This window comes from Cryptomeria japonica, chromosome 2, assembly GCF_030272615.1.
Source record: "Cryptomeria japonica chromosome 2, Sugi_1.0, whole genome shotgun sequence".
Lineage (NCBI taxonomy): Eukaryota > Viridiplantae > Streptophyta > Pinopsida > Cupressales > Cupressaceae > Cryptomeria > Cryptomeria japonica.
The window spans coordinates 540,593,337-540,619,946 of NC_081406.1; the positions used below are offsets into that span (position 1 = coordinate 540,593,337).

General features: G+C 36.0%; 1 protein-coding gene across 1 annotated transcript in view; it reads right to left on the bottom strand.

Moving 5' to 3' along the window:
* LOC131066775 (copper-transporting ATPase PAA2, chloroplastic) overlaps window positions 1–26,610 on the bottom strand; it is a 173,706-nt gene that overhangs the window by 65,982 nt on the left and 81,114 nt on the right. The window contains exons 8-9 of the mRNA XM_058001614.2: window positions 13,835–13,903; window positions 12,445–12,554 (exon numbers count right to left, since the gene is read on the bottom strand). Coding sequence (XP_057857597.1) covers window positions 12,445–12,554; window positions 13,835–13,903 — 179 coding nt within the window. The remainder of the gene's footprint in view (window positions 1–12,444; window positions 12,555–13,834; window positions 13,904–26,610) is intronic.

A 26,610-nucleotide genomic window follows, 5' to 3' on the forward strand; every position in this document is an offset into this window, starting at 1 on the left:
CACCTCAAAGGCACAAACCTCTATGTAGAGCCATCAAAAGACAACAACGATAGTTACTGATAGATCAAACACCTCTAATATAAAACCTAGCATCTATAGGTTTACACACACTATAGGCATAATTATAGGTGTAGGAAGGATGTTTTGCTGCCCTAGTGTGCTCAAAAATTGATTCAAGGAGGATTTTAGCACATTTAGGTACATTGGCACAAGAAGTGCTTTGACTAGCATGTGAACCTTGAGAACCCTAATGAGACAAGCAAAATACATTGTAACTAAATGCTATAAATAGAAGGAGAAAATGTGTAGTAAGTTTTTGCCATTTCTACTATCTTCTTGACTACAAGTGTCTCAAGTTGTTCAATTGTTTCAATAATTTGCAAGTCTAATCTACAAGTGACAAGGTCATATGTTGTAAATCATAGGGAGGATTTCATTTTAAGTTATGTATGTAAATGAATATCTACATGGTAAACTGTAATGATTGAAGAAAAATGATTAACTTAGTTGTGGTTTTTCTCTTGCCAAATTTACTAGTATGAATATAATGAGAGTTAGATGAATGCATGACAACATTTTAAAGCACCATTGCAAACCTTTATAATGGTCTTTCTTTCATTTCATGTGAATTATTGTAGCCTTCAGATGGATCATTAAGAATGCTTGGGTATGCAAGGCTTTATTACTTATTTGTGTATGCAAGTCTAGTTCCAAGTGTGATTTGCACGTATGTTTTTTTTCCTCTCCATAAGTTGTGACTTAGTTTCCCATGGAAGTAGGCACTGGTCGTAAATGGTGAATAATCAAACATTTTCTCATCATACTATATCTTTTATTCCCATTCATTTCAATTTAGTGTTAGTATCCATGTTGTTTGCATGTTCCAGTGATATTATTGATGTCATATGCCATGCAAGTCTAGTTCCAAGTGTGATTTGCAGGTATATTTTTTTTCCTCTTCATAGGTTGTGAATTTGTTGCCCATGTGAGTAGGCACCAGTCCTGAATGGTGAATGATCAAACATTTTCTCATCATACCATCCTTTATTCTTATTAATTTCAATTTAGTGTTAGTAACCATCTTGTTTGCATGTTCCAATAATATTGTTGATGTCATATTTCATGCAAGTTAAGAAGGGTAAACCATTAAAAGAACTAGTGATCAAATCATACTCCTCTAGATGTAGGAAGGATGTTTTGCTGCCTTGGCATGTTCAACAATGATCCATTACTACATGTAGGTGTGTTGGTGCAAGGAGTTCTTTGACTAGCATGTGAACCTTGAGAACTCTAACGAGCCAGGCAAAATACATTGCAACTAGATGTTATTTATAGGACAAAATACATAATAAGTCTTGGCTATTTCTATTATCTTCCTAACTACAAGTGTCTCAAATTGTTCTATTGTTTCAAAATTTTGCAAGTTTGATCAACAAGTGACAAGGTCATATGTTGTAAATCATAGAAAGAATTTCATTTAAAATTTTAAAGCTACGTATGTAGTTGAATAGCTCCATGGCAATTTGTAATGGTTCAAGTAGTTGTGGGTTTTTTCTTTCCATATTTGCTAGCATGAATGTAATGAGAGTTAGATTAATGTGTTACAACTATAATGGTATTTCTTTCATTTCATATGAATTACTGTAGCCTAGTGATGGAATTTTAAGAATCCTTGATTATATAGGACTTTATCACTTGTTTGTGTATGCAAGTTTGGTTCCAAGTGTCATTTACATACATATTCTTTTCCTCTTCATAGATTGTGACTTCGTTGCCCATGGGAGTAGGCAACAATCCTAAATGGTAAATGATCAAACATTTTCTCATCATACTATCCTTTATTCTCATTAATTTCAATTTAGGGTTTAGATCCACATTGTTCACATGTTCCAGTGTTATTGTCGATGCCATCTTGTTTGCCACATACGGGTAAACAATTAAACGCAGAAAGTAAATGCACAGAACATAATGGAAATATATTAAAGAACCAGTTTTTGTTGGTGTTGGAAATAAGCCACACCCGGACCAACGATGGACTAGTCCAAGAAGGGCCAGTAGCTCAGTGGTAGAGCACTCTAGCAACGTATGGAAGGTCCTAGGTTCGAGTCCTAGCTGGTCCATGTCTCAACATGGTATCAAAGCTATAGTTAAATCAAACCCGAGGCTATTCAATTTTGTGGAAAATTCAAGACAAGCACATATGCAACATCACATTTCTCCAAATGGCTAGCAGTATCAGATTCAAAGATAGACTCGGAGGAGGCGATGACTTCTCAGCATGGAAGTTCAGAATTAAGATGATTCTAAGAGAAAATAAAGTTGAATCATTTGTAAAAACTGAAACTACAGAACCTGAGACTGAACCTGACAAAGCAACTTGGATAGAGGGAAATGAAAAGGCCATCAAAATCATAGTTAATGGGGTGAGGAATAATATTATGCCCATCATAAAGAAACATTAAACGGCCTACAACATGTTCAAAGCACTTGAAGATGCACTTGACATATCCAATTGTAATATCCCACTAATTTTTTTTTTGTTTTTTCAGGCCAATAGCAATTCATCCACAACAATTAACCCGTTAAGGTTAGAGTAATAAGCAAAACAACTGAAAGGGAACCCTTCCACCTTTTGTTCACCGAGAGCCCAGACTGGGAGGGTGAGAGCATACGGTGTTCCGGGGATCGTCAGCATAAATAAACAAACTGAAAATTACAATTGCATGGGCGGCAAGCCATCCCCTTCTGCTTATCCAGCAGGATAGAAACTAAACTTCTTGGCGGTGAACCGACCAAGGGAAAGATTACAAGAAACAGAAGTTCAATCACTCTACCGCGTATTTCAGCGGGAGGACATTACATTAACAATCACTCTACCGCATATTTCAGCGGAAGGACCAAAAACATTGAACTTATCACTCGACCACTTATTCAGCGGGATGAGAATTACAAAGAGAGAACTGGTTAGTAGTACTACTACCTAACCTTACAATAATAGAAAAGATAGAAGGAGAGTAATGCAGATTTCTGTAGTAAAGATATAAATTTCTGTTCCAACCAAATCTGCAGGCTGGAAACACAGACCAGCAGCCCAGATAAATGCCAAAATATTCATCTCCCTCATTTTACATCCGATTTAGCTCAAACCAATCCCAAACCCACCGTACAACATATGCAATTCTAACCAATCAAAACAACACCCCAAAAAGACCCTTATTTATTTTGCACGCATCCCAATGCAAGGCAAAAAACCCACGCCTAGACTAGGAATTTCGATTTTGCATAATTAATTCAAAACTCAAACAAACGTGCTAAAAACTTACAAACTTATTCGCCAGTGCTGGGAAGGAAGATAGGATTGATACCCATAACTGTCAGACGCTCTAGCAGAGAGATGTGAGCAAAAATATGCTTCAGCCACAAGCAAAACCAGCAAGTACAGAATCGTTGCAACACCAAGATGTCAATGGCAAAGCTCTGAAAACAGTAGAGGAATACAAGGCACAGCTAGGTACTGTATTTCAAGTATGAAACCGGGTAGCACTAGGGAGACGCACTCCGAAGCCTCAAGTTCTGTCGCCAATCCGACAGCATAACATTACAGATTTTCAAGATGATGCAAATGGGAACCCAAGCCTCATATTTATAACTTCATTCTTCAAATTCAAATGACATCCCTCCAAATTCCACGCTTGCATTTGAATTTCATTCCACTTTCATGTGGACCCAAGTGTAGCGCCCAACTTCCTAAGTCAAAAGTCACGCCCAAGAAAGGGGAGGACCCACGTTAAACACTTAGGCACATGTTAGCGATGCAAAGTGAAATAATATCCCTTCTAAAATATTTCACATTCCATAAAACAACTGAATTTCGCCCAAACTTAGGATTAAACAGGCATTAATCCCAAATTTAATAAACCAGTAGCCAATAAATAGATTAATTAAATATTAACCTTAGGATAAGGAAATAATACTTAATTATGTTGCAAATGTCTCCCGCACTGATTATTATCACAACCAAGATGAAACTGAGCCCAAACGACCACAGACTGCTACAGAATTCAGACCCCTGTCTACTGCCAAAAATAGAAATGTGCCACCCAGCCACTTACTAAAAATAGTAAGTCAAGAATTAATGCTCAGAAAAATATGATCATCGCGTCCAGAGGCAAAGCAAGGAGTGCTCAGTAGGACAGTGGCACCAGAATGGTCATCCCCTGACTTACTAAAAATAGTAAGTCCTTGTTTCATCGATGCTAGACCCTGATTACTCATTCCACCTAGCCTACGGGTCTCAGGAATAGGCTAATGGACCACTGAAAGAACATCAATGAGAAGGGGACATTACACCAATGCTAGTAGAACCTTGGCCTTAAAGAGAGAAATAAATCATATAGCTATGATCAAAGGGGAGTCAGTCAATGCCTACTTCATGTGGATATCAGTCCTAAGGGATGAGCTAGCAACCCTTGGATATGAGATCCAAAGCAAAGAATTAACACTCATTGCTCTAGATGTGTTGCCTAGTATATGGGAAACATTCGTCCAAGGCATCAGTGCAAGGGATAAATTTCCAAAGTTTGAAAGGCTAAAGGCAAACTGTCTCCAAGAAGAATCAAGGTTAAATAAGAAAGGGATCAAACAAAAGAATATAGATCAAGATCTTCAAGTCCTAAATACAAACTCCAATAAGAAAAGCAAGCAGAAACAATTTAGGAAGAGGAAAGGTCGTCATGGCAAGAACACCTTCAAGAAGGATCTTTCACAGATTCAATGTTACAGATGTGACAAATTAGGACACTATGTTGCCAAATGTCTGGAAAGAGCCAAACAAGCAGCCACATTTGCCAAAGCAGGAAAATCTAAAGGGAAAGATGACTCCGAGAAGTATGTACTCTACTCAGCACTTAGAAACCAAGCATCAAACAAGGTTAACTCCTGGGTGATCGACAGTGGCTCATCCAGACACATTACAGGGTTTAGAGAAGTGCTAGACTCCATGATAGAGGAGAATGATGAGGAAGTGACTATCAGAGATGACTCCATACATCCAGTCAAAGGAGTAGGAACCTGCACCATCAAACTGAAGTTAGGCGTATCATTGCAACTTAAAAGAGTACTATATGTCCCAAGCATCAAGAGAAATCTAGTCTCCATATCAGCACTAGAGGATAATGGGTACAGAGTGACCTTCATGGACAATAGATTGTTGGCTTGGCCAAAGAATTCATCTATCAAGAAAGCTAAAACCATTGGTCAAAGACAAGGCTACTTGTATGAGCTGTGCACACAGCCCATCCTAGCCCTAATCCATGAAACTACAGATGCTAATGAAGTTTGGCATAGAAGACTAGGTCACCTGAATTTTAGAGCTTTATCATCAATGGGAAACCTTGTCACAGGCCTACCTAAGTTAAAGCAATATCATTCAGGGCCATGCAAGGGATGTGCCCTGGGTAAAAATGCTAAGGGTGTTTTTCAAAATAGTACTAGGAAAACAAGCAAAGTTTTAGAGTTAGTTCATTCTGATGTATGTGGACCTATGTCCATACCTTCTTTAGGGGGATTTTTGTATTATGTAATATTTGTTCATGACTACTCTAGGAAAACTTGGATCTACTTTCTGAAATGTAAAGAATCAGAAGAGATCCTTAATAGGTTTAAGGAATTTAAATCACTAACAGAAAACTACTCAGGAAATAAAATTAAAACCTTAAGAACTAACAATGGGGGGAATACACCTCAGACTTGTTTAAAGATTTTTGTAAAAATGTTGGGATTAAGAGGGAGCTTACTATACCTTATAATCCTCAACAAAATGGGGTAGCTAAGAGGAAAAATAGGACAATTGTAGAAGCTGCCAAAGCCATGATTCTTGATCAGAATCTAAATACCAATCTTTGGGCAGAAGCAACCAGCACTGTTGTATATATACAAAATAGATATCCTCACTCCCATCTTGAAGATAAAACCCCTGAGGAAGTCTTTACTAAAACAAAGTCAGATATCAGCAGCCTTAGAATATTTGAGTGTCCTGTCTATATTCATGTACCTAAGGAGAAAAGATTAAAATTAGAGCCTTCTGGAAAAAGGGGAAGACTTGTAGGATATAGTGAAACCTCCAAGGCCTACAGAATCTATATACCTGGCCAGAGGAATATTGAACTAAGTAGGGATGTAATCTTTGAAGAAGGCTTAGCCTTCAAAAGAGCCCAAAGCTCGATAGAACCTGAAGCCTATATCCCCACCCCTAGCATAGATGAAGACCCTACTCCTCAGCTTCAGAGGGAGAGTCTTGAGGAAAATGAAGGTGAAACTCAAAACCCACTTAGAGAAAATTTCAAGAAGAGACCACTATGGCCACCAAAACTGTAGAAGAAGCTCAGAAGTATGCTGCCCCTACAAGAACCTTTAGAGAAAGCAAAAGGCCTAACAAACTTACCAACTACGTTGCTCTCATGAATGATCTTTCAAAAGCTGAACCTACTAATGTATCAGATGCACTTAAACAACAAGTATGGAAGAATGCCATGTCTAAGGAATACCAGTCCATTATGAAAAATGATGTTTGGGAGATTGTACCTAGGCCATCTGGAAAATCTGTTGTCACCTCCAAATGGCTCTTCAAAATCAAACATGTTGCAGATGGTAGCATTGAGAAACACAAGGCTAGATTTGTAGCCAGAGAGTTCTCACAAAAGGAAGGAATTGACTATGAAGAAACCTTTGCACTTGTAGCCAGATACACCTCAGTAAGAATAGTCTTAGCCATTGCAGCAGCAAAAGGATGGAAAGTACATCAGATGAATGTAAAGACAGCATTTCTTAATGGAGAGATTGCACAAGAAGTATACCTAGAGCAACCTAAAGGGTTTGAGATTCATGATGTAGAATCTCATGTATGTAAACTCAAGAAAGCTCTTTATGGGCTTAAACAGGCTCCCAGGGCCTAGTATGAAAGAATTGACACTTATCTCTCAGGGCTAGGCTTCTTAAAGAATTATGCAAATCCAAATCTCTACTACAAGCAAGACAAAGGTGATATGATGATATTGATTCTATATGTTGATGATTTGTTAATCATAGGAAAAGATCACCTTATAGATCAGTGTAAGAAAGACCTTGCTAAAGAATTTGACATGAAGGACTTGAGACTCCTTCATTACTTCCTAGGTTTGGAAGTATGGCAGAATTCTGATGGCATTATACTAAACAAGGGAAAATATACCTTGGACATTTTGAAGAGATTTGGAATGCTAAACTGCAGACCCATGACCTCTCCAATGGAAACAAACCTTCATAAACTTAAGGAAGCAGCAACAGAATCACAACCATCAGATCCTACTCTATACAGGCAAATGATTGGGTCGTTGATGTATCTTGTAAATACGAGACCAGATATCTGTTATGCAGTTAATGCCTTGAGTCAATTTATGTGTGAACCAAAGGAGATACACCTGGTAGCAGTAAAACATATCATGAGATATCTAAAAGGTACCCTAAAACTTGGTCTCAAATATGAGAGAGTTGAACTAGATTTACACGGATTCACAAATTCAGATTGGGCTGGAAGTGTAACTAACAGGAAATGCACCTCGGGATGTTGTTTCAGTTTAAGTTCAGCCATGATATCCTGGATTTGCAGAAAACAGTCATCAGTAGCATAGAGTTCCACTGAGGCCGAATACATTGCAGCCTCCATGGCTGCTCGAGAGGCATTATGGGTTAGGAAGCTGCTTGTGGGGTTATTCGGTGAACCAATGAAGCCTACAGTTATTCATTGTGACAACCAAAGTTATATAAAACTTTCAATGAATCCAGTGTTTCATGACAGATCCAAACATATTGAGATTCCATATCATTAATGTACGAGACATGGTAGATAGGAATGTGATCCAGTTGGAATACATTTGTACAGGAGAGCAGACAGCAGATATTCTTACCAAACCACTTTCAAGGGTGAAAGTTGAGCACTTCAGAAAAGGTCTTGGTATGATTGAGATTTAATTTGCTTTGTACTCCTATACTTATTAAGATGTTTTATGTGTAAACTTCTGTGTCATGTTAGGACTTTTATGGGTTTAACCCCTTGTGTTCATGTCTAAGAGGTGACGATCTCTCAGATAATGAATACTTGTATGTAGACATTATAAGGTGATGATCTTATGATGTTCAAACTAGTTATCATGTTGGATCTCTGGTATGCCATGGATGTGCCATGATTGTGTTGTGGTAAAACATTTGGATAAAATGTTAGTGCACATACCACAACTTGGATAAGTTGAGAATTTAACTATTCTCATGTACTTATTCCTAAAGTATTGCGTGTTTAGGCAATACTGATATCACGTGCTTAGGTGATATCTTGTCATCACAAGTTGATGTGATGAACGTTTGTATCACGCATTTAGGTGATACTTCATGTCACGTGTTTAGGTGATGTGATTTCTTGTATCAAATGATTGATGATACTTCATGTCACATGCCTGGGTGATATGATCCCCTAGAGAGTAAGATTACGTAATAGCTAAGAGGGAGTATTGATATGTGATGCTAGATATGTTGTCTGTCATTTATCTTCCCTAGCTAAGAGGGAGTATTGATACATGATAGCCTCAGTAAGATAAATGATTGAATGAGAGATAAATGAAGTCTTTCATTCAATCATCTATCTCATTGATGTACATCAAGTATTAATTCAACATCGAGGCTATCATGTATCAACAGTTTTTGTATTAATTCAACAGTCCATGTTCATCAAGTGCTTATAAAATCACTCCCAGATACGACTATCATGATCCTACTAAGAAGGAAAGGTATGCAATATTTAATACCCGAAAAGGTGCGACCAACCATCGCATCCAACTGCCCTTCGGGAAGACTAACTGACTGCCGTAACCCATAATTACTGACGACAACATAACATAATGATTATTCCCGGCAACATCATCCCCCCAAGAAAAGAAGTCGTATCCGGACGACTTAATACAAAATAACTGAACACATCTTTCATCCAAGCTAAGAATAATAAACTAGCAAAGGAATTTGTCATCAAATCATACTCTTCTAGGTCCAAGAAGGATGCTTTTCTGCCCTAGTGTGTTCAACAACTGATGCAAGAAAGACTTCACTACATGTAGGTAGATGCAAGAAGTGCATTGACTAGCATGTGAACCTTAAGAAACCTAACGAGACAAGTGAAATACATTGTAACTAAATGTTCTAAATAGAAGGAGAAAATAAGTTTTGGCCATTTCAACTATCTTCTTGACTCTAAGTGTCTCAAGTTATTCTATTGTTTCAATTTTTGCAAGTCTGATCTGCAAGTGACATGATCATATGTTACAAATCATAGGGAGGACTTCATTGGAAGCTATGTATGTAGCTGAATGTCTCCATGTGTAATGTCCCCTCTCTAGTTGATAGGTAGTTAAGCAAGATTGGCCTATCATAAGGGTTCCCATAGGCCAGTGGAGTGGATACGGGACCCATCCAGAGGTTTGTGGAGCTACGCAAGGGCTTTATAAGTTGTTTTGGGTAGTTTGAGACACACTCCTATTTTTTAGGAGGGGTTCCTAAATTTTAAGGATTGACTGGGAGTTGACTAGAACACATTAGGAGACCTCAAGGATCATTCTAGAGGCTTGGGTCGCAGTTCCTATTTTTTAGGGAGGATCCCTATTTTTTAGGAAGGGACTGTTAGTTCACTTGCTATATTTGGGCATCACCAAGATGGCACGTGCATCATCAGTTTTCAGTTCAGGATGGCCAGGTGACGTGGTTTGAATAAAAATTAAATATTAAAGTATTGGCTTTATTATTTAATTAAAATAAAATAAAGTGATTAATAATGTCACTTTATAATAAATTATTAAAGTAATAAAAGGACCCCTTATCCTAGTGAGATATAGTTGTTTTAAAAAGGGGGCCATTGAGGGGTATTAACACATAAATAAAAAATGAATTATTAAATACATTATGAGCCCAATTTCCAATGCACATCTTGAGGAGACATCATTTTATTAAAATTTGGGTAATTAAAAAGGTGGAGACGAATAAAGTTTAATAAACTTTATTAAGATTTGTATTGAAACCCTAAAGCTACAATTAGGGTTTGGAGTCAATAAAAGAACATGAGGAGGCTTCATTTTCCCATTCTATTATTCATTTTTACATCAACAAATTGAGAATTGAGCTCTGGAGATGAATTTCAGCAGCAAGTCAGACTTTTGGGAATGAAAACTCCTTGGAGATAGGTGAATTGGATGAAACCCTAGTTCACAATTGAGAGAAATCCATACAGGGTTTCTATTGGAGCTTCTAAAGATATTATTTACAGCAGATATCAGATTTACATGCAGATCTAGAGGGTTTGGAACCACCTCAAGGCAGTCATACCACTCTTAGGGACAGCCGTACCATTTCCCTAGCTGTCAATACCATCTAGCAGGCAATTGGTTGCAGGATTTGACCGTACTACTCAGAAAAGGGTTAGGAATTCGTTCAGACTTTATGATCAGCACCCTCCGACAGTGATTTGGTGATCTCAGCAGGCCATAGGAGTCAATTGTGATTCAGATTGTCGGTTCTTTCAGCAAATTCAATAATCTTGCCTGGAGGCCAAGCATGGGATTTAGCAATTCCACTATTAATATTTGTTTTTGATAATTATTGTTGGTGCAAATTAAGTACATTGTAGCCATTGCATCTCAGTGGACACTCATGTACGGTGATTTCATTGAATTCTTCAATAAAACCCTTCACTGGTTGAGCACTGGACTCCAGGTATGCATATTTGACTTCCCTCTATAAATTCTGAAAAGTTGTTATCTTGCTGTTATTAAAATCAGAATTCTGTAATTTATATCAGTCAAATATAGTGTCTACAAATTGGATCCAAAACGCTGTTATTTGGCATATGTTTCATGTATAAATCCCATTCAAGCACTGGCAACAAGACTGAAACCAAAACACATAAAAAACTTCCTCAAATCCTAAATCAGCAGCATCAAACTCAGAAAAAAATTACATCAGATTTGAGTGGGGATCTTTCACCATGGCAAACCGTAATGGTTTAGGAAGTATTTTGAACTTAGTTGTGGGTTTTTTTTGCCACATTTGCTACTATGAATGTAATGAGAGTTGGATGAATGTGTGACAAACATTTTAAAGCATTGCAAGCCATTGTAACAGTCTTCCTTTCAGTTCATGTAAATTATTGTAGCCTTGAGATGGTTTCTTAAAAATGCTTAGTTATATAGGGCTTTATTACTTTTTGTGTATGCAAGCTCCAAGTATGATTTGCTTGGTTTCTATCTCTCTTCATAGGTTGTGACTTCGTTGCTCATGGGATTAGGCACCAATCCTGAACGGTAAATGATCAAACATTTTCTCATCATACTATTCTTTATTCTCATTAGTTTCAATTTAGGGTGAGGATCCAATTTTACACATGTTCCAGGGATATTTCTGATGTCATATTTCATGCAAGCTAAGAATGGTAAATCAGTAAAGGAACTTGTGATCAAATCTTCATTCAATTACATGTGTATGATTGGATTAAGGGAAAATCCTCCATACGAGTATACACAATGTCTGGGTGTAGTTGTTGAATGTTTCTATATTGTTATATCATTGTGCTTTTATTGCCTTGTTGAGGATATCTCAAGGAACACCCTCCGAAGTTTAGCTGAGCCTAAAGTGAAGGTGAGCTAATTCACTCACAAGAACTTCCATTCATGCTACTATCTAAGCATAAGTGTTGCCTATTACCTTTGTGACACTACCCTTGGCCTTATGTTTTGGAGCCAGTCTTTAAGATTTGTGGGAATACATGTTTGAGAGCCTACAATCTCAATAAATCATTGAAAAAAATTGTAATGCAGGGTTCTAAAGTGGGACACTTAATACTCTAGATGAGTCTCTTCGATTAGTTGACCATTGAGAATAACAAAATGTCAAAACAGTTTACATAACTTCTCCAATCTAATATTCTAGGTCTTTCAATGCTAAAGGCTCTTCCTTATATTCATTCTAACAGAGCACTAAGCACAAAACAAGAATTTGATTTAACAGCAATGAAAACAGTTGCAAGAACCTCTACAATCATCTAGAATACTACCAGAAGCTAACTTTTGACTATTCCTAACTCTGATTTCAATTTCTTATTTATTTGGCTATTGTATATATGTTCAATAAGTATTTGTTTTGATAATGAATCATCTTTACAGTTTATGTTATAATTTGATAGATACTTTGCTTTCAGTCCACACTATAAATCATAAGGAGCCTGCAGACCTTGAAATTTAAATTTACAATTCCTCTTGAAGCGCTTTCAAATTCAGTATTTGAGAACAAAGGTCAAGGAATTAATTACAGTAATTGCAGAAATCCTATGCATGTTCTTAGCACAATTAAAAATGGATAGGAAAGAATGAACTGCACCAGAATACAAGTGTTGCTCCTGAAAGAGCCATGACAGTATATGCAAAAGGTCCAGCGATTGCATCAGCTAGTCTCTGGACAGGAGCTTCATGACCTTGGGCCTCTTCAACCTGTTATAAATGAAGAAAAATAAAATATTTTATAGAGTGGAACCAAATAGCAAAGGATAAAGTAAACACAAGAAAACAAAAATACACTTTGCTAATAAAAAATTCAGAAGTTAAATTGACAAAAAAAGGAACCACTTAAAACATTATTGTTATTTATGAATTTGATTAGATTATTTCTGAAATGTTGGTGATGAAGATACTTGTGAGCAAGGTACTAAAAACAGATTCAAGAACTACAGCAGAGACATGCACTTGCTTACAGAAAAGGATTTTGATAGACATTTACTAGGTATGATTGATATCTTACATGAATAGTTCGGCCATCATGTGGGTTCATTTGCTTCTACCTGGTTAACATCTGTAACAACCAAAAGGGATCTAGTGCAGGAGCTACAAAACTTCAATTGCCACATGTTTGTAGTAGTATAGATCATTCAAATACAATATAAATATACAATGATAGGTATACATTAGACACTATGACTAAGTGTCTGTAAAAGGGAAATGGGAAAATATGATAGTAAATGAGGGTGAAGAGGTTTCCACGCAAAACAGTTATGTATGACTAAGTGTCTGTAAAAGGGAAATGGGAAAATATGATAGTTAATGAGGGTGAAGAGGTTTCCACGCAAAACAGTTATGCTACTATTTATAGATAAAACAGTAATATATAGTTATACTACAAATTTACATATTTTTTCCACAGATCCATCATTCTCATATACAAATCTAAAGGTTGACACATCATGGATGTCATGATCATGATGCACAATTTAAAATACATGCACGAATGTTAGAATTTGGTCATAAATGTTGTGATAACAGGCTCAGTCAAAGAACAACCTGGGCCTTACAACTCTCATAATATAAACAACCTTTTGTATTCTCAACAAATAGACCATCTCCTCAAAAGCTAAAGAAAAGCTGTAATTTGGATTTCAAGCATTAGCTGTGCATGGTTATGGGTTTATACTTAATACACGTGATTTTATCTGGCATGACACCATTTGCAAAGATATAGAACTTTGATAAAATTTCAAATAATGTGTGAAAACTCTTATGAAAAATAAATTAAAAAAACAATATTATGGCTTGGTAACAAAGCAAATGTTAACTGTGATTAATGACAAAGAGCTTAAAGTGGGTAAAATTTGGGCATAAAATACCTGTTCATGTGAATTACTAAGTAAAAAATCCAAAATTTTCATTATCAAGTTAAGCTTCTGTAAAGCAGCAATTTAAATTGTTTTCCTTTTACCCAAATAAATATCAACTTGTACCATTTGAATGATCTTCGAAATTGTTGACATGGCTCCACTTGTTGCAACTTCTATCCTTAAAGGTCCCTCCTAAAAATGTGAATTCAACAAGAAACAAAAATTTACAAAGATTAAAACCTTAAAACAAGAAATTTAACATATGTAACTGTATGAAACATTTGATGAAATTTTGCATTGGTGAACAATTTGCCAATATTATTCTTTGCAAAGAAAAGCGATTGCATATTTCTTGAAGTTCTTATATCACTAAAATTAACATGCTAGACATTTCAATTTTTAGGAGATAAACTTAATGTACTCCATTACATATATTTTGCATGCAAAGTTTGAGGATTTAAACATGGACTCGAAATGACAATAGGCTCAACTCTCAAATATCTTACTAATAGCAGGCATAAAGAATAAACATACAATTAAATAAGTATATCCTAATCATGAAGTTCAAGGCCTATGCATTGATGAAAATATGTGCAAAACAGAGATTTATATATGATTTCCTACATGAAGGCAAAGGTTATTTTATAGAAAAAATAGCACTATTAAAATTTTGAAACAAATAAAGTCTTCTAGTTTACGACTGTTGCAGCATTTGTCATAAAATTTATGAATTACTTTCTCACCATACTCTACAAACTGATCCTATGATAAAAAGTCAAGCAACATGTCAGCACCAAGATTTGCAGGCCTCAAAATTAATGAAGATCCTAGGTACTTGCATGCTTTGTTGCCCTTGCCCTATTTTCCCACCATTAATATCCAATCTCAGAAATTCTAAGTGGCCCCCAACATGTGTTGTGGTTGTCACGTATTCTTGAAAATTTCTAAGTGTTTGAATGTTTGTGTGGTCCTTGTCATTTTCCCGAGCTGCAGACTTTCATGCAAAATCGGGACCTATAGACTAGGTCTTAAAATTCTAGGCTCCCCCAGAAACCCAGCTCCTACCACTCCACAGCCTTCCCTTTGTCTTTTGGGGGCCCAAGCCAATGGATGGACTTCGGACAAAAGGGATTAGGTCTTGCAATTGTAAGAGCGTGTAAGAGAAAGATTACAACGTGAGCTAAACATCTCAACCAAATTATAAGAGTCTATGTCGCTTGTCATAAAGCATCTTGGAAAATGTGGAAAATGACAAAATGGACTGCCCAAGTTTGCTGGATAGGTTTATAACATGTAAGACAATATTGTATTCTTGATTTGTTGACCCATCATGCAGAGGCATTGGAATTTTTGCCATGAAGTTGCAAGCCGCATTTGGGCTCATGGTTTTGCATATAGTTTCCCAAAACCATTTATGATTTCCTATTTGGTCATTGCCTATATATTTGGTTGCTTGAGGTGAGGTTGCATATAGAGGAATTTGCAATGTATGGGCTTTTTGCTAGGTTACCAGGTTCTGCCCCTTAGACCCCTGGTACTGGTCTAGGGTTCTGGTACGGTCCACCTATGGTCCGGACAAGGTCCGTGATTTGCAGGCCTGGTTCGGACCAGGTCGAACCAAAGAGGACCCAAGTAGAGCCCAGGGGTCTGACAGCCCAAAAATGGTTTTATTTTTTTTTTGCAAAATTTAATTTTTTTTTAATTCCACCATATAAAAAATTAAAATATAACCCTAAAAGTGAGTTTTAAAACATTAACTTGGCTCATTTCACACAAGCAACAAGACTACGAGCAAGGGGAAGCGAAGATGTAGGATATAGAGCCAAAGCATACTGATTTGGATGCTTTCACTTCTCAACTTGTTGCATTTGATGACTCAGATAGCGAGCAAACTTAAAGTGCAAGTGCAAGTGTAAGTGGCATTGGCATTGACATTGATTCATCTAATGTCAATGTCAATGATGAGGAGGAGGAGAATGAGGATGATGAATTAGAGAATCCATTTGATGATCAAACTTTAAATTGTTGAAAGTTGAAACAATGATACTTGAATATTTTATCATTTTGATATTAAACTTGATGTATATGATGTTGTTATGGTATGATCATGATGCTATGATTACAAGTATATGTTGGTTTTTTTGTTTATATGATGTTATGTGACATGCTAATCTTAATTCATGCTTATAGGCTGCATATACATACATATATATATATATATAGAGAGAGAGAGAGAAAGAGAGAGAGAGATGTATATACATAAATGTATACACACACACACACACACATATATATATAATTTACATGTTTTTGTACTAACGAACCCAAACCCCTTTTCAAAATTTTGTCGTACCGACATAACGGTTCTTCAAACCCGAACCAGTGCCCGAACCTGAACCGGCAACCTAGGTTTTTTGTCAATTTCCCTCAAGAGATGTAGGATATCAATTTCTATGCTAAGGTGATGCAAGAGCATCCCTGGTGAATTGGCTACTCTCATCAACCATTAATATGTTTAATTTAATTTCTCAAGTTTTTTGCTAAATAATGTGTAGGAGAAGTAAATTTGTTATAAAAGGCCATTACTTTATAAGATAGTTGTCGCCATGGTTTTGCAATCAAGTTTGACTAGGAGGTTCAAATTTTAATTTAGCATATTCTAGTTCAAACTTGGAATATACCTTTTTCGGTGTGATCTCTTGGGAGTTACCATTTTGGGACCACTCATATTTTCTTTCTTAAATGATAATTATTCAAAATGGATGTCAAGGAGTTAATGGATAGTTTCTAATTTGGGGTCCTGTTGAGTGGAGTGGGTGGCCTAGTTGACTTATATTATTAGTAAGTTTGGAGGTGGAGTTGGAAATGCATCCAATTGTCATTTAATGAAATTTCTAAATGGGAAATAAGCTTCCCTTAGTTTCCCACGAATTCTTTAGCCCGGGGTTACAAAATTATAGTGGGAAGTCACTCGTGGAGTTTTAGCAACTTCAACTTTGATCTTTCCATTCCAAACAAAGATATTTTGGGTTTTGAAGGTGAAGATTGGAGAGCTTGGGAGGAATGCTTTTGGAAGCCATATTGCTGCTGTTATGCTTCATTTTGCAGGTCCATGATAAGTCATATATCATATTACAATGTTGTAATGAGAACCCAATAGGCTTACCATGGTGTTATGTAAAGTTGTTTCAAAATTCAATGAGAATTTCTCTAGTTTTCTTGCATAAAATTGGTGTTTAAATTCATCTTATTTTCTGTTATAAATCAGATTTGCATTAGTGTTTTGAAGTGTATGTTCAAGTGGTTTTGAAGGGATTCCGTCCCTTTACATCAATGGTATCAAAGCAAGGTGATCTTGAGTGTGTGAACAGACAGCCAAGAGAGGCAATTTGCACCAAGATTGTGATTGTGAGTTGTGAGAAAAATGTTTACAAGAGGAGCCCCACATGGTAGGAGTAGAGGTAGACGAAAAAGTAGAAGTGGAAATCATCTCCATGTTGTCCATGGTGACAATTTTAGAGCCTTGAGAAGGCAGGTTGAAACCTTGCAAGATGAAATCCAAAGAGGTTTTGCACAGAGAAGAGAGCCTCGAAGTGAAGGAGAGGAAGAACCCTCATAAAATGCTAACTAATCAAGTGATGAAGGGAATGCAGTAGCAGCAGTTGTTAATGATCCATTGTTAATTGCACAATCAAAGATAGGGAAAAGACCAAAGATTGATTTCCTACATTCAGTGGAAACCTAAATCTTCAAGAACTTATTGATTGGATAAATGACATGGAGGAGTATTTGAGTTTGAAGAAATTGAAGTACCTAACAAGGTAAGATTTGCCAAAGCCAAGTTGAAAGGACATGCTTCAATTTGGTGGAGAGAGGTCCAATTGGAAAGAGGAAGAAGAGGTAAAGACAAAATCACTATATAGGATAGGATGGTTGAGAAAATGAAGAGACAATTTATCCCAATAAATTATGAGTTAGATTTGATAAAGAAGATGCAAAGTCTTAGACAAGAAAGAAGAACAATGAAGGAATATACACAAGTTTCATAGGATTTTGATCTAAACCGGTCATTTAGAGGCCAACAAAGAGAAGGTAGCCCTTTACATTAAAGGTTTGAAGCCAAGCATACAAGAAGAGTAAGCATTAGTAAGAGTGTATACCATAGAAGATGCATACCATTTTGCCTTGAAGATAGAAGAAAAAATGAAAAAAATATTTGAAAAGAAGCAAAGAGGAAGAGGCCGTGGTGTAAAGACAAGAGGAAGATCTTATAAAAATGAAGATAATAATCAAAAAAATGAAGACCAATGCAGCAGTAAAAATCAGAAATTTGATGATCATACAATCCCAGAGAGCAAAACTTCAGAGGAAGAGCATGATCGGATAGAGGATTCGAAAGAGGCGACTTTCGTGGAACCTGTTTCAAGTGTGGAGAAGAGGGTCACAAAGCTTATGACTGCCCTCATGAGGAAGAAAGAACAAGAAGATGATCTGAAAATCAGCTTAGAGAAGCAAATGTTAATGAAGAAAATGCACATACATCACATCCAGAAAAAGCAAATGGAGGTGAAGGCTTGGTGACAAGGAAAGCCCTATTGAGTGAAGACAATGAACTAGCTCAAAGAAAGAGATTGTTCAAGACAAGATGCAAATGTGAAGGGAAGGTATGTAATGTCATCATAGATAGTGGAAGCACCGATAACCTCATATCTCAAGAAATGGTGAGAAAATTGAAGCTAGAGAAGAAAAGACATCTGCGTCCATATAGAATTGCATGGGTACAAAATGATCAAAAACTTTTGGTCAACAAACAAAGTTTGGTAAAATTTAAAATAGGAGGCTATTATGATGAAATTTTATGTGATATTATATGTATAGATCTAAGTTATCGGGTTCAGCACTCATAGCCCATATACTGGTCCTGGTTCGAGTTGGATCCCGATTCGAGTTCACTTCGTGTCTAGTTCGGTTCGAAACAGTAGTCAGTAAAGTCAAAACACCTGTTGCAGTTGCTGTCAATGTAAACACTTGTTTGCAAGTTGTCGTCGATGAAAACACCCATTTGCAGTTGTCATTGATGAAGGGAGGGATACAGTTGTCAACACCTATTTGCAGTTGATGTCGATGGAGGGAGAGATACAGTTGTCGTCGATGAAGCGAAGGATACATGTCATCGATGAAGGAAGGGCTAGGAATATGTCATGACCCCTCCTTGATCATTATATATATATCCCAAATAAAACAATTATTATTATTAATACAATTACCAATAAATAATTATTTGAAATTTATTTATTTATTAATTATTATTATTAGTATTTATTACTAATTTAATATTCTTGAAATATTCAAATAAAGATAAATTAATATTGCAACAAATCCTTATATTGAAAATTCTTTGTGACGTCCCCATCCAAATGCTAAATAACTAAGAGAAAGCTCCTTGTATTATCTTTATAGATGATATTATTGAAAGCCAACTCTTCTGATATTCAATGATATGACAAAACCGAACCTTGGACAACACTCACGATTATGTATTTATACTTTATTGTACCAAGTGATAATATGAGTGGAGCAATTAAGAGAAATATGCCGAATAGTTATCTGACTTCATCGACAAGTCAAAGTGCAAGATCACTGAAGTATTATTAATAGCAAATAAACATCAAGAATATTGAATTGACTAATCGATAACTGGATAGCAATATGAAAGGATCCATCCCAATCCAAAGATATCATATACGGGATCAATAACTAGAGATACCCGTGGTAAATAATGATCGAAGACAATCATTCCAGACTAAGGCATAAACCTTTGATAATCTGCATTACCCTTAACAGAGATCATTTTTATGTTAACAAAGGAGATTAATACCAAGGAGATTCATAATAAGAAGACCTCATGATAACTAATTATCATCCATTAAACATAACAACTAATCATGCGATTTTAATGGAGTCCGATAATGGATTATATGATAACAATAGTAAACAAGAGATACGATTGGAATAATGAAGTGACACGATCCCTTAACGAAGCATGCTCTTTAGTTCTCAAAGAGCACAACCATTCAATTGTGAAGAGTTATATAAGACAAATCAAATCATTCATTCAGGGGGGAATCATCTTTCCTAATTATTCCAGGGAAATCTGCTCTACGTGGAGTGATTGCCATTGGCATTGTTAGTTGCATATACAAAAGGAAAGAAAGAGAGATAATATTGGCAACATCGAATAGATTGGGAATTATTACATATGGTCTGTGCCATTGATCAGATCAGAACTGAACTGTTATTAAGTTACAGGCAGTAACATCCTTGTCTTTAGCAGTATGTATAGGGACATGCTTAGTATGTATAATAATAATATAGAAGACTGTTGATGTGCTATGTAGAATTTAATATTATTATGAATATTAATAATGACATAATAATTAATAATTGTGACTGCTCTGCAGTAATATATATATATATATATATTAGTAATATCTGAGAATAGATAAAGGTATATGTATGTATAAAAATAAATATATATATAGAGATAGAGAGAGAAATAGTGCTTTGATCGGAACAAATAAATCTAAGACTATAAATCAGATTGAATTAGCAATCCAATATCAGGAAAAAAGATTTTTATCATTGATTGGATTCATGTTAAGAGGGTTTTGTCTCCTAATCAATGTAGTTTAGTTTAAGTCATAAGTATATTGAAATAGATTAATTATGGTAAAAAACAAGCCTAAACCTAGTAGGGGACATTACAAAATAGCGAAGCCTTTGATAATTCATTGGCTTTCCATTTATTAATTTTACACTTAAAAAGTTTTTCTATAAATTCATAATTCATTGATTTATAATTTTATACACATATATTAGTAATATATGTTATTATATAATATATTATAATATATTAGATTATATAATAATATATATTATATTATTATATAATATATATAATAATATATAATATTATATATTATATTATATTATATTATATAATAAATATTGTATATTATATAAATAATATATATAATAATATATATTATTATATAATCTAATATATTATTATAATATATATATATATATATATATATAGTTTTTGTACTAACGAACCTTAACAAGCACAAGCCCCTTTTTAAAATTTTGTCATACTGGCGTACCGGTTCTTCAAACCCGAACCGATGCCCAAACCTGAACCGGTGCCCGAACCCAAACTGGCAAGTTAGCTATAGATGCTTGTCATGTTTTGTTAGGAAGACCTTGGCAATTTGACAGGAAGGTAATGCACAACGGTTATAGCCAACACATACACGTTAACGAAGGATGGAGTGAAACATAAATTGATGCCACTGAAAGAAGAAATGGTTCAAGTTTGCAGCAATGCAAAGGTTTGTTTAGTTGATGCAAGGAAATTTTTAGAAGGTATGAAGCATGAGAAAGTTTGTTTTACTTTGATTCCAAAGACTACCTATGAAAATGTGGAAGTTGCAGATTTGTTGCAAGAATTCAGGATAGTGTTTCGAACAATGTGCTAGAAGGACTCCTGGTAAGTCATCAAATTGATTTGGTACCACGAGCAAGTTTGCCAAACAAGGCTGCCAATAGAATGGACCCTACAAAGAATGAAGAGTTGAATAGGCAAGTTGCAAATTTGTTGAAGAAAGGTTTGATCAGAGAAAGTTTGAGTCCTTGAGCAGTACCTGCAATATTGTCACCAATGAAGAATGGAGAATGGAAAATGTGCACGGATTTAAGAGCCATAAATAATATTAACATCAAATACAAATTTCCACTACCCAAGATGGATGATATCAAGGATTGTTTGAGTGGAGCTAAGTACTTCACCAAAACTGATGAGTGGTTATCATCAGATTCAAATCAGAGAAATAGATGAATCGAAGACAACTTTTAAGACTAAGGAAGGTTTTGAATGGTTAGTCATGCCTTTTGGACTAACTAATGTACCTAATACATTAATGAGATTGATGAATGAGGTTTTGAAAGAGTTTTGGGGCATATTTGTTATTGGTTATCTTGATGATATTTTAATCTTTAGTAAGACACTAGAAGAGCATTTAATGCATGTTAGACTTGTTTTTGAAAAGCTTAGAGATGAGAAGTTGCTTACTAACCACAAGAAGTGCAGCTTTGTGAAGATAATTGGTTTATTTGGGCTTTGTTGTTTCCAGAGATAGCATCAAAATGGACCCAGAGAAGGTGAAAGTTATCAGAGAATGGCCTACACCTAGAAGTGTGACAGGTGAGATCATTTCACGGATTAGCAAGCTTTTATAGAAATTCCATTAATGGTTTCAATAGAATTTGTGCCCCACTAACTGAAACTATGCAAGGAGACAAGAAAGTGCTCAAATGGACTACAAGGGCAGCGAAGAGTTTTGATTTGTTGAAGACTAAAGTGACACTAAAACCTGTTTTAGCACCTCCAAATTTCAGCAAGGTATTTCAAGTTGATTGTGACGCAAGTGGTAATGTCATTGGGGTTGTTTTGATTCAAGAAGGTAAACCTATTGCTAACTTTAGTGAGAAGTTAAATGATGCTAAGAAAAAGTATTTAGTTTATGATCAAGAGTTTTATGCCTTTGTTCAAGTATTAAAGAAATTGAGACACAATCTCTTTCCTAAGCAGCTTCTTTTGTTTACTGATCATCAAACACTTCAATATTTGAATAGTCAAGGGAAGTTAAATCAAAGGCATGTGAAATGGGTAGAATTTTTGCAAAGTTGTATTCTTTTTTTTTGAAACATGGAAGTGGAACGTCTAATAGGGTTGCAGATGCTTTGAGTAGAAGACAAAATTTTCTGATTGAGATGCAAGTTGAAGTTGTTGGTTTTGATGAACTAAAGCAATTGTATGAAGAAGATCCTGATTTTGGTGAAGCATGGAAGGCTTGCAAAGAACCTATTTCTATGGATAGGACAAGGTGGTTAGATTATCTCATTCAAAATGGTATGTTATTCAGAGGTAATTAGTTATGCATTCCTAGAAGTTCTATGGGAATGAATTTGATTAAGAAAAAACATGATGGAGGACTCCCACAACATTTTGGTTTTGATGAAACCATAGCACTTGTTGAAGGACATTGTTATTGGCCTCAATTGCAACAAGATGTTAAGAAGTATGTTCAAGGTTGTAGGATTTGTCAAGTGGCAAAAGGAGCTAGCCAAAACACTGGTTTATATCACCCACTACCTATATCTAAGAAGCCATAGGAATAGATTAATATGGATTTTGTTCTTAGTTTGCCAAGGACACAAAGAGGTCATGATTCGATATTTGTGATGGTAGATAGATTTACAAAGATGGCTATTTTATTCCATGAAAAAGACTAATGATGTTGTTCATATTGCAAAATTGTTTTTCAAGGAAATTGTGAGGCTACATGGTCTACCGAAGAGCATAGTTTCAGATAGAGATACAAAGTTTGTGGGATACTTTTGGAGGACATTACAAAATAAGCCAAGAACTGATTTGAAGTTTTGTTCAGGCTACCATCCACAGACAGATGGCCAAACAGAAGTTGTGCACAGAAGCTTGTGCAATTTGTTCAGAAGTCTAGTTGGTGACAAGCCAAAGGGGTGGGATTTGATTCTACCTCAAGCTGAATTTGCATATAACAATTCCATCAATAGGGCATAGGTAAATCACCATTTCAAATTGTTTATGGTAGCAGCCTGAAGGATCTTTCAGATTTCAAATGGTTGGAGAGAAGTGAGAAGAAAACTGCAGATGCAGAGGACTTTACTGAACACATGAAATTCTACATCATGAGGTAAGAAATCAAATCAATAAAATGAATTTTCAGTATAAGTCTAAAGCTGATTTGAAGAGGACACACAAGGAATTTCAGATTGGTGATGAATTTATGGTTTTATTGAGAAAATAAAGATTTTGAATGGGTACTTATAACAAGCTGAAAATGAAAAAATTCGGTCCTTGTAAGATTATAAGTAAACAAGATTCAGGTAATGCATATAAAGTAGAGTTGCCTGATGAGTTAAATATTTTTCCTATATTCAATATTTCAAATTTAACAAAATATCATGAAGGTGAATTTCAGGGAGATGAGATAGAGCTAAAGTTGAGAATTTTGGAATCTACTTCAAACGAGGAGGAGACAACAGGAATTTTGGATAGCAAGGTGAGTACGAGCACAAGAAACAAGTAATATTTTGAGTACATGGTAAAATGGTTTGGAAGACCTATTCAGGACTCATCTTGGTCATGAGAAGGTAAAGTTAATCGTCTTGGTTATCCTCTTGAGAAGTGACAGGCTCACTTTTCTTTCTACCATGGGTGTCTGATGCAGGAGCATCCTTGGTGAATTGGCTATCCTCATCAACCAAAAATATGTTTAATTTAATTTAATGACTCATTTTGTGACTTTTAAGAGGGTCTAAGCTAGGGGACAAAATTATGGACGGGATTACTATTTTAACCTGGTTGTTTTTCCATTTTGGAAATGTAAATGTCAAAAATGGGCACCATGTGGCATGGTGGTTAAGCCCATGGTTTTGTAAAACCACAAGTGGTTTCCAAGTTGTAAAATCACTATAAAAGGAGGGCTTGGGGAGGAGTTTGATCATTGAGTTTTTTTGCAAGACTGGATGCTAGAAGGAGTCTCTCTGAGTTCGAGTTGTGGTGATGCGCTCTTGTAAGAACTTGCATTGCAAGTGTATTGTAATCTCTTGTTGATTTGTTAATATACTATGCAGGTTTTAGAGTGTGGGGTTTTTCACCCGTATCGGTTTTCCCCACGATAATCATTGTGCTATGTGGTTGTTGTTTTATTTCTACTCTATGTGCTTCTTGTGATCTCTCTGATAGTTAAGTTGAAATTTGCATAATCGTCCTCTCAAGATTAGCGTAGGAAGCGTTTCCGCACACCTTTGCTTCCTTACAAGCGGTATCAGAGCTTGGCCAGTTTTGGTTCTATTTGTTGGGTACAGGGTTTTTTGAGCTAATCAAGGTTTGAGTGGAAGCTTGTGTAGAGTTTTTCATTTATGTGTTGCAGGATTGAAAAGATGGTAAGCATTTCAGGGAGGATTGATGTAGAGAAGTTTTCTGGCACAAACTTTGAGATGTGGAAGCTGAAGATGGAAGATCTGTTGATTGATCGAGATCTATGGGATGCGATTGATGAGAATAAGCATAGGCCCGCATATCCGACTTTAGCCGCACAATATGATGTGACTGATAGAAAAGCTAAAGGTCTCATTAGATTGTGTCTTGCAGACTCTATTCTGATAAATGTCCATGAAGAATCTACTGCAAAGAAGCTTTGGAAGAAGCTAACTGAGATCTACCAAGCGAAATCACTTGTGAACAAGATCTTCTTAAGGAAGAAATTGTATTCTTTGAGAATGGAAGAAGGTGGACGAATTTATGAGCATCTAGAAAGCTTTAATATGTTGGTAACTCAGTTGACCTCTGTTGGGGTGCCAATGGATGAAGAAGAAAGATGCCAAATCTTGCTATGTTCGTTGTCAGACTCATGGGACAGCCTTGTTATGGCCATAGGGAGCACTTCAATTACCTTGAAGATGGAGGATGTTGTTGGTTCTCTACTTTCTGAAGAGATGAGAAGGAAGGTCTCTCTGAATGCCAAAGAGGCTTTGAGTGTTCGAGGAAGACCAAAAGAAAGAGGCAAGAACGAAAAGCAGCATGGCCGTTCTAAGTCCAAGAATAAGGGGAGATCAAAATCTCCTGCGAAGTCCAAGGCAATCTGCTGGAACTGTGGCAAACCCGGACACTTCCAAAAGGACTGCAAAGAGGAGAAGAAAAAGAAGAAGAAGAAGCAAGATTCTGATTGTGAGTCCGAGAAGGAAGATGGACATGCTTTCATCGCAGCCTTGGCCACTCGTGCAGGTGACAATGCATGGTTAATAGACTAAGGTGCATCTTTCCACATGACTCCTAATAGAAACTGGTTTAGTAAGTATGAAAATTTTGATGGTGGTAAGGTGTATTTGGGTGATAACTCAGTACTTGATATTCTTGGTCGTGAAAGTATTCGTGTGAAATTTTCTGATGGTAGAATTAGAAGATTTGATGGTGTCTTGCATATCCCGGGACTAGCAAGGAATTTGTTATCTGTTAGCAAGCTAATAGATGCGGGTGTGCATGTACAGTTTTCTGAAGCAGGTGTGAAAATGGTAAGAGGTGCTATGGTGATAGCAAGAGGAAGCAGATTGGGTACACTGTACCAGCTTGATGCATGCACAGTTGAGTGCAATAGTACTTCTGATAAGATTGTGAAAAAGACTACTCAGTTGGAAAAGGAGAGGGTTTCTCTTTCAATAGATGGTCGTGGTTTTTGGGTACCCAAGGGTGCTCTGTCTACCGAATCAAAGTTGCCTGCAGAGAAGACCATGTTATGGCACCAGAGACTTGGCCACATAGGTGAGAAGGGTCTACGGACCTTGAAAAATAAGAACCTTGTTGATGGGTTGAATGATTGCAATCTTGAATTTGATTTTTGTGAGTATTGTATCTATGGTAAACAAAACCGCATTCAGTTTTACTCGAGTTCTCATAAGTCTTCATGTATTTTGGATCTAATCCATTCAGATGTATTTGGTCCAGTTGATGTTCCTTCTATTGGTAGATCAGTTTATTATGTTTCTTTCATTGATGATTTCAGTAGAAGAACATGGGTTTATTTTCTTAGGAGTAAAACTGAAGTTTTCAGTCGTTTCAAAGAATTTAAAGCAATGGTTGAGTTGCAGACTGGAAAGAAAATAAAATGTTTGAGAACTGATAATGGTGGTGAATTTTGCTCCAATGATTTTGACACATTTTGTAAAGATTGTGGTATTAAAAGAGAGAAGACAACTCCGTATTCTCCACAACAGAATGGAGTTGCAGAAAGAATGAA